The following is a 9,505-nucleotide window of genomic DNA, read 5'->3' as shown; positions in this document are numbered from 1 at the left end:
TTAGTCATATTTGTTTCTTGGTATGGGGACCCCAGTGATCAATAAAATGAAGGTGTCCTTCCACCCAGGCAGGATCTCAGAGCAGGTGCATTGGTGTAGTAATCACCTACCACCGGAAGACGGGAGACACAGCCTTGGTCTGGGGAATGGGAAGAGGGATCTGGAAACCATGTTCAGTTTATTTCTCTTCTGGCCTTTCTGTGGTAAGGAGGCCAGGCATTCTAAGATGGCTCAGGTTAGACCAATTTCCTTTGTGCCTCTGATGTGCTTCTCCTCAAAGCAGGCCAGGAGGAACCGTGACCTTGTGGTTCTCCCTTTTGTTTTGATTCTTTAAAAGGGACCAGCACTGCACTGGAGAGCACGTGCTCCAAGAACAAAAGCAACACTTCACCTCAGTCTGGGTTGTCTGGAACTGCTGTTGCTCTTCCTTCCCTATCATCAGGCAAAAGGCTACGCAGAACAGATGGAGTCTGCATTTAAGCCGAGTAACTGTTGGACCACAGAAGATCAAATTCCAGAGCCTCAACACTTTCCTCCCCCACGGTTCTCTGGTCACCAGCTCCGGGACCCGAGTATGGTAGCAAAAACGCGCACCGTGGGGAAGGGCCACGCCCGTGACCTGTTAGGGCTGAGTGGGTAAGGAATGACGATGATGTCACAATGCAGATTGCACGCGGGCGGGCGTGGGGCGAGGTAGGGCGCTGGGTTGCAGGGGGACCTTACAGGGGCAAAGAGTGGTATTGTCCTGTAACGAGGGCTTGGACGTCTTAGGTGGAAGCAAGGGGTGAGGCACTGTCCGAACACGGCGCTGTCCGAGTGTTGCCCTTGGGGCGATGCGGGGCACGTGGCGCAACGGAGGAGGAGTCCAGGGGGCCACCCTTTGAGAGGTAGGGAGGGACCCCGCCCCGGCCGGCCCCGCCCCGCCCTTTTCCTAGAGAGGGGAGTGCAGGTTCAGACCCAGGCGAGGGGCCACAGTATAGCCCTCTTCCGCGGTCAGACAACCCCCCCGGCCTCCTACTCACATCCGGGTAGACCCCCAAATGCCCCCCATCCCTCGCATTGTCCCCCTACCCCGCCAGGCTGGACTACACTTCCCGAGGTGCTTGGGGGTCCCGAGGGGCGGGGCACCTGGGCTCTGGGGAGGAGGCGGCACGTGCCGCGGGTTTCAGCCAATGGAGAGCCTGGCAGTGAGGTCACGTGCCGCTGTTTGGCGCTTTTGTGCGCGCCCGAGTCTGTTGGTGCTCAGAGTGTGGCCAGGCGGCTCGGACCGAGCAGGTGGGTGCGGGGCTCAGGGAGGAGGTGGCTGGAGGCTGGGGACCAGCGAGAGGGATGCGGCGGGCGGGAGGGGCCGGGCCGTGGTAGCGGCCCCCTGCCGGAGGGCGGCGGGCGTGGCCGCGGGCCCTAAGTGGGACCGGCGGGCGGGGGTCGTTCCGCTTTGTGTGTGGCTCGGGCGGAGCCTCGGCTTTGTCCCGGCTCCCTGGGGGCGCGGCTACCGTGGGGAGGGGGCGCGGCCAGCTGGGCAAGCTCCGGGCGTTAGCCCGGGGTGCCGTCGTGGAGACAATAGGGGGCGTGGGCCCTCGTTTGCCTCCCTCCTTTCCCTCGCAGGCTCAGCCCCGCTGGGGTCCCCATTGTCTGAAGGGGCGGGGCGGCGCCTCCAGAGGGCAGCGGCCTTAGCGTCAGACTGCGGGCAGCTAGGGATGCTCCCCTTCCCCTCTGTCGCCTTCGCCCAGTGACTAGGGCCGAGCCCGAGGCTGACACCCCACGAGAGCAGTCCTGTCCTCGCGGCGGGGGGGCGCGGACAGCTAGGGTGGAGGGGGGTGGGTGGGAGTGAAGGGAGGAAGTGGCGGGCAGTTGCCTGAGCTACCCCACGGCCGGTTCCCCGGGCCTGCCCCATCCGCCGAGCTGCTCCGGGGGTGGGGGGGGCCTCGAGATGTTTTTGGCGGGAGTTGGGGGGGCGTTGGCGTGCGGGGAGCCCGGGAAGGGCGGAGTTACCCAGATAGGACCGTTAGCCCCGCCTATCCCTCCCCTTCCCACGCGCGCGGGCTCAGGGGTGTTGTGAGTTCTGGGAGATTCGAAAAGGCGCGGGGAGGAAAGGGGCGGGGCCAGGGGCCGGAGCACAGGGCGTGCTCTGATTGGCCGGGGGCGGCCACCCGCTTTTCCTCGCTTGGACCGGGGCCACGCCCATCCTGGGTCCGGTGCTGCGTCTCATGCTCTCCAGGGGTGAGACGGTTTCGCGGCTTAGGGTTTTAATTTCCAGCTGTTGGAACCTGCAGTCTTAGGTTTTCTTACTGGCCTGGGGTGTACAAAGATAATGACCTTAAACGAAATCAAGGAGGGACGTAGAATTTTTCATGATAAAAGGCAGCAAATGTTATAACCTATAACCTGGAGGTTCATAAAACTGATTAATTTTGCTCGCTGTTGATTGAATAAGGAGCTTAAGCCCCTAGAACAATAGGAGTTCAACATACTGGTTAATATTAGGTTGGGCGTTTTGTTTTCCACCATGGCAGACGCAGACAAAGCAGGGTGGGCATTTCATTTGCACAATGAGTTGTAGGCAGTATTAAGATGGCTCCGGTCTCACTGTAGAGTTGAATCTGGAAGATCTTTTCGCCGTTTGGGAGGGGAAATTTTGGGGGGTTTTAGGGCAAAAAAAAAATGTTGTGACTTAACGTCGTCTAATTTTTAAAATCCAAGATGTTTTTTGAGCAGGCAAGCTCAGTTGATTAGATTTTCTGTAACCAATGTTCTATTCAGTTCAAATTTACCAATGTTTCGGTATTTTCTAGATTCTTATGATTTTCTAGGTAATGATGTCTTATTTAATTCCATGGTAGTGATTTTTCTGACACTGATTTATGTGGATGTGATTTGAGGTCCCTTTGGATCAATGACCTAGAAATGCAAAGAAATTGATCGCATGCTTTTGAAAATCCTTTTCAGGGTTTTCCTTGCCAGTGGATTGTGTAGAATACACTGCCAGTCTCTTGTCTTCTGTTCACCATGGCTTCTTCTGGTAGGTAATCTATTTGGAAAAGCTGAATTGTGATGGGTTTAGGATTTTATAATAGGAGATGGATTCAGGTCTTAAGCCATTAATTGAGCAGTTGTATTTTGGTCTTATCAAAAAACCCATTATATAAATCAGAAGAAAAATTATCACTTGATGAATGTACTGAAGAGCTCCTAATTGTTTCATTATATAATGATTTGGCTTCGTCTAGAGCAAAATCGTGGAGTTTTGCACAAGTCTTCTTTTGTTTATGAAAGTGATTGTCAGACACATATCTCAGAATGGTATTTTTTAATCCAAAAATATTGAGCTTTGGTTTTATGGGAGGCAGTATTTAGATAATCTCTTCCCTGCAAACACAGCTTCTTCATCAGCCTGAATTCTGTTCATTAAATTGATTTGGTTTATAGGAAATTACAGGATAGTTTATTAGAATAGGAAAACCCCATTTTTCTGAATATATTATGAATATGATCAAATCCAGATATCCAGGTGAAAGAACTGGAGAAGCGTGCTTCAGGCCAGGCTTTTGAGCTGATTCTCAGCCCTCGATCAAAAGAATCCGTCCCAGAATTCCCCCTTTCCCCTCCAAAGAAGAAGGATCTTTCCCTGGAGGAAATTCAGAAGAAATTAGAAGCTGCAGAAGAAAGACGCAAGGTAAACATCACAATTCACAGAAAACAGGATATTTATTTATGTAATGTGGCGAATCAGTTTTATTTCCGTAAGAGGAGGAAAACAGAATTGGAGCTAGATGGGATTATAATTGTGACAATTACATATGCCAGTAGCTAGGAGAAAATGCCAGGCATCGTTCATTGAGCTCCCTATTATGTACCAAGTCCTTTATTTTGTTTTTCTCCTTTAACTCAATGATCCTAAAAGAGTAGATGTCTGAGATACTGAGATGAGAAAATAGTCTCAGAAATGTCATTTTCCCAAATCCTATAGCTATGAGCATTGGAGCCAGAATTCAAGCTTAGGTCTGTCTGAAACCAAAGTTCCGGCTTCTCTTGCTTTCTCTTTGAAAAATAGATTTGTTGGTGGATGATTGTTTTTTTTTTCCCTCGCCCCTGCCCCCCATTTGGTTTGGTTTGTGTGTGTGCCTGCGTGGTTTGTTTCTTTTCCAAGAGCTGTACAATAAAAACATTTTAAATTGCTGGTAATGTGATTGTGTTGCTCAACTGGCATAATGATAGTGAGGCAGCTTGTCTCTTATCTGAGCAATTCTATAAAATACCCATTTTTAAAAACAAATCAGAAAAGGGGTGCCTGGGTGGCTCAGTTGGTTAAGTGTCTGACTCTTGATCTCAGCTCAGGTCTTGATCTCAGAGTCTTGAGTTCAAACCCCATTGAAGTTCAAACCTCCACTGAGTGTGGAGCCTACTTAAAAAAGAGAACAACCCAAATCAGAAAGATCAACAAGTATTAATATGCTTATTGTATAAAAATTGGGAATCAGAAGTTTATACATAGGAAATTAAAAGTATTCATTATCCTACTTCCCAGAAATAACCATTGTTAACATTTTGGTGCATTTCCTTCCATTCAGTATTATTTTCATGAAGAGCTTTATATAAATTCTCATTTATTCCCTTCCAATAACCCTGATTAAGGTGAGTGGGTTTAATTTTAAAATTAGGGAGGGGCGCCTGGCTGGCTCAGTCAATAGCACAAGTGGCTCTTGGATCTTGGGTTTGTGAGTTCAAGCCCCATGCTATGTATAGAGTTTAAATTTAAAAAAAAAAAAAATGTTTTTAATAAAATAAAATGAAGAAGGTGAGGTAGTAACCTGCCCCTGACCAACACAGTTAGTGCAATGTAAAGTCTGACACATCTCACCACACACACACATTCATGCCCCTGTTAAAGCTTCTGTAACATGTGCCCTGTATGTTGCAGTGCCACGTGCGTATTTGTGCAGAGCCGCCATTGGCACCGCCATTCATTTCGCTAGGAAGGGCGGCAGAGTTTGCAAGGGAGCTTTGTCTGCTACCTGCTCTTCTGCACCAATTGAGCTCTTACGGAGGATGATGGAGTTTTGTGGACTTTTGAGTTTATGAGGAAATGCAGCCAATGGCTGGACAAAGAAATTTTTAAGGAATCCACCCTGGCCCTGTAGTCACTAACCTTTGCTTTATATAGTGGAACTTGGGACTGGGATACTGCAGAAGAGAGTGAGCAGAACCAGTGGCAGGTGCTCTGTAGTTTTCCTGCTTCAATGATGCTTCCAGGCACGTCGGAATCTGTGTGGTAACACGCTCTTGTGTGTTGGTTCTGTTGAAGGTGGCGAACTGTAGTAACCGCTCCAGTGGTCTGGAAGTGACTGCAGCTTCCAGAGAGAGAAGCGATGATGCTTTTCTATGACACAGAAATTCCCCCTGGCTCAAATAGTAATCTGGGGGCTTTGTCTTAAATTCCCTATCATTCACATTTTTTCTTTTTATTGATATGCTCACATTTTTTATAATCGAACTTTCTTCAGGTGGACATTGAAGGTCAGTAACCAGTTCTTGACAGTATAGCTCCATTCCTCCATGTGCATGCTTAATGGTAACTGCTTGTTACCATTAAGCAGTAAAGCTTACAGGGATTCCCTTAGAGAACACTGGGGCAATACTCTGGACAAACCTGGGCAGTTTTCCAAAGTAAATACGAACACTAGAAAAGAAGGTGATTTTCACAGTATTTTGATAACAGACGATTCAGGCCCTGGGTTAGGTTATATTTAAGGAGATCTTAATTTCTGCCTCTTTTCAGTCCTCCCAGTTAATAATGGGGTTTTTTTGGGGGGGGTCAAAAATGTAATGCTCAGTAAACTTCAGAGGGTCTAGCCTGTTAAACATTTTTCAGTCCCATGAAGCCGAGGTCTTGAAGCAGCTGGCTGAGAAGCGGGAGCACGAGAAAGAGGTGCTTCAGAAAGCCATAGAGGAGAACAACAACTTCAGTAAGATGGCGGAAGAAAAGCTGACCCACAAAATGGAGGCCAACAAAGAGAACCGAGAGGCCCAGATGGCCGCCAAACTGGAGCGCTTGCGGGAGAAGGTCGGTGGCCCAGCTTTGCTTTGAGAGGGTTGAGAACTTGAAGTCTCCACCCGTGAGGTGGCTCGAACTAATGGCCTTGATGGAGGCGTTGGGTGTCTCTGTCCCCAGTTTCGGGGCTCAACACATTAAAGGAGAGGGATCTTATGTTAAAATAAGATGGAGCAGGGGCACCTGGTGGCTCAGTGCATTAAAGCCTCTGCCTTCGGCTCAGGTCATGATCCCAGGGTCCTGGGATCGAGCCCTGCATCAGGCTCTCTGCTCAGCAGGGAGCCTGCTTCCTCCCCTCTCTCTCCGCCTGCCTCTCGGCCTACTTGTGATCTCTGTCTGTCAAATAAATAAATAAAATCTTTAAAAAATAAGTAAATAAATAAGATGGAGCGGAGGCACCTGGCAGGCTCTGTCAGCAGAACGCTCGACTCTTGATCTTGGGGTTGTGAGTTCGAGCCCCACGTTGGGTGCCGAGATTACATTAAAAAAAAATCTTGAAGAAAGAATAAGGTGGGGTATTCAGTGATTTCCAGAAAAATTATATCTTCTTTGAAAGAGCCAAGGAGGCTCAGTCATCAGAGTCCATGGGTGACCCAGGGAAATTTGAAGATAATGTTTTAGAACTCTGTGTGCTTCCCACTAATATATGATATACGCCCAGATGCCGCAGTCGGGCCTGTTGCGGGGTGCATGGCTCGCCAGGCTTTGTGATTTGACTGACCGACAAATGCTGTTTCTTTCTAGGACAAGCACATTGAAGAAGTGCGGAAGAACAAGGAATCCAAAGACCCTGCTGATGAAACTGACGCTGACTAATTTGTTCTGAGAACTGACTTTCTCCCCTTCCCCTTCCCAAATATCCAAAGACTGTACTGGCCAGTGTCATTTTATTTTTGCCCTCCTGACAAATCTTCTAGAAGCTGATGTAGGACTGTATAGGTAGATCCAGATTGTATGATGTTGTTTTCGGGCCTAAAGGGGAGAAACGGAAAGTGTTGTACTCTTTTTCTAAAGTGTTGAAGTCTTTCTAATGTAGCTACTTTTTCTCGTTGCATCTTTTCTACTTCAGTGCACCTGGCGTACTGGGTTAACGGCTAGTACTGTATTGGCTCTGTGAAAACATGTTCGTGAAAAGAGTATGTAGTGGCTTCTTTCAAATTGTTAGATGCTGAATATCTGTTCACTTTTAAATCCCAATTCTGTCCCAATCTTACCAGATGCTACTGTACTTGAATGGTTAATAAAACTGCACAGTGCTGTTGGTGGCAGTGACTTCTTTCTGTACAGGTAATAAACTGTGAAGTGACAGAGACCCTCCTAGCTTCTGTTCGTTCCAGATGGGGCCTTCGGCCTCCAGAAATAACCCAGCGCACGCGTCGCTGCAAGTTCTCTGCCCTGGAGTTTCTTGCTCCCGAGTCCTTTGCATTGTCTTCTCCCACAATTGTCACTTTGTTTTGATGCCTCGGCCCAGATCAGCTGCTACGATAGTCTTTCAGATGTTTATTTGCAAACAAGCTTATTTTTGTTCCTGTGTCCCCATTAAAAAGGCAGATTGTAGGCACACGGGGTTTCTGGGAAGGGTTTAGGGGAAGTCTCGAGATGCTGGTTAGAGGTATTGGACAGCTCCCTGGCTTCCTGGTACAGGTTAGGGTAGGATGGGACCTGTCATACTTCCTGCCGTAGAAGCCAAGACTCCAAAATCGGAATATTTGCTATCATTCTCTGGGCCCATGCAGCAACCTTTGGTGCAGTGGTTAAAAGAAGCCTTCTTTTCCAGAGTAGCCTGTGATTTGGGTGGTTTGGATTGGCATCTCCTCCATCTTGTATCCAGAGGTTATAATACTCACCATTGTCGGAGCATTGCCTTTCAATTCAGGGAAAACCTTTGGCAGCTTTCCTAGGCTATTTGGGAAATAGCCTTAATTGCATATGATTATTTGCTTCTCAGACATCCGCGTAAAAGCTCTTGGAAGCCGTGCACCTCAGTGAGAAAGTGTGCCGGGTGACAACGCCAGGGGAGGGTCTACTGGGTGCTGGGCACAGACTGCTTCAGTTCCGGCTTTGTCTTTGGTTTGGGTTTTACCATCTCAATCTTACTCCTATGTTGTTGGGATTAAAGTGTGTGTGTATGTTTAGAAGGCACGGTTAGAACCCTGCTTTATATCTAGCACGCAGCTAAATGACAGCTATTACCAGGGGCTAGTGAGTGAGCTAAGTTTATCCTCTTAAGTTGGAAAGGATCTCACAGCTTTTTGTGTGCCTTCAATTGACTTCCACATTTACCTCAACCGAGATGATCAATCATAGTTATAGGACAAAGCTGAATGTCAGAGTCCAGCCCCGCAGGGCAAACAAGAACAAGATCAAGTGTAGTTTAGTCGAAGGCTAGTTCAGACAAGAAAGGACAAAGTGAGACTTTTGTGCAGGGGTTCAGCATCGTTCATTCCCAGCCCCTGGCACATTGCAGGTATTGGAGGCTTGCATAGGTGACCTGATGCCCACAGGGGTATTTTAGATGCCAGTTTCGAGTAGCTGGGGTGTGAAGTCCGTGGGAAGATAGAAACTTGCGGTAATGTTACTGGGTGTCCTAGAGATGGCAGGAGACTTGTTCATATAGGATCTGTAGGGAAGGGAACAGAACTCAGGGAAGAGCAAGAAGAGTCCAGGTGGCCTGAGGGGAGGATACCCCAGTGGGTTCCCCAAACCCCCTGCTGGCTCTGACTTAACATCACAGGGGTCCTGGGTTCCCACCTTGTGGCAGTGATGCGTCACAGGGAACTGAATGGTGGATACGGCTTACCCATGACATCAGAAACCCGGCTTGCTGTTTTACCTCTGATCTTTGGAGAGGCACTTAGTTCTGGGCCTCCATTTTCTCCTGGACAAAAAGGAGAAGGTTGAACTAGGTTAGTTAACTTGTTTTTACTCTTGGAATATAACTTGGAGGAAAGGAATAGTGGGCACCCGTGACTTCCAGGGAGTGCATGTCCTTCCCCAGCCTTGGTGTTTTCTGTCCTGGCCTCTAGTGCGCATGTCTCGTGGGGGGTGGGGGATGGGGGCGGGGGGCAGCCTCCCCCGACAGCCCTGCAGGCACAGCTAGCCTGGCAAGGCCAGGAGGTCTGACCTCAGCCTGGGGGCCGTTGTCAAGGAGCCCGCTCTGTTCCTTCTGGCTTGAGTGGAAGATGAGGTCTGTCCCTTCCTCCTGAGACTCCTGTACTTAGATGTGGTGATTGACTGGCCTTGGTGGGAAAGAGATTCCCTTGCTTGGGATGTATCCCAAGCACCTGCAGTGTGTTACACACTGGGCTGTCCGCTGGGGATGAAAATGGGGGCCCAGGGCAGCATGTGCTGACGGGGAAGGGGACGAGAGCTGTAGAACACTTAGCTGAGAGTACTGCTCTCGGCCAGAAGCTCGTACTCACCAAGTGGGCTTTAGTGGTTTGGCGAAGGCATAAC

General features: G+C 48.9%; 1 protein-coding gene across 2 annotated transcripts; it reads left to right on the top strand.

Moving 5' to 3' along the window:
* The first annotated feature begins 1,176 nt into the window (after nt 1-1,176).
* STMN1 (stathmin 1) lies at nt 1,177-7,310 on the top strand. 2 transcript variants are annotated; one of them, XM_059376718.1, is made up of 5 exons: nt 1,177-1,275; nt 2,947-3,019; nt 3,501-3,673; nt 5,870-6,061; nt 6,794-7,310. In XM_059376718.1, exons 2-5 carry the CDS (start codon nt 3,007-3,009, stop codon nt 6,863-6,865), a joined length of 450 nt encoding a protein of 149 aa, XP_059232701.1. In that variant the 5' UTR covers nt 1,177-1,275; nt 2,947-3,006; the 3' UTR covers nt 6,866-7,310. The 2 variants fall into 2 exon arrangements, with proteins under 2 accessions (XP_059232701.1, XP_059232702.1); XM_059376719.1 differs by lacking the exon at nt 1,177-1,275 and adding an exon at nt 2,198-2,220.
* The last annotated feature ends 2,195 nt before the right edge of the window (nt 7,311-9,505 follow it).

This window comes from Mustela nigripes, chromosome 14, assembly GCF_022355385.1.
Source record: "Mustela nigripes isolate SB6536 chromosome 14, MUSNIG.SB6536, whole genome shotgun sequence".
NCBI classification, from domain to species: Eukaryota; Metazoa; Chordata; class Mammalia; order Carnivora; family Mustelidae; genus Mustela; species Mustela nigripes.
Note: the sequence above shows the minus strand (reverse complement) of the source record. Positions and strands in the feature narration are given on the sequence as shown.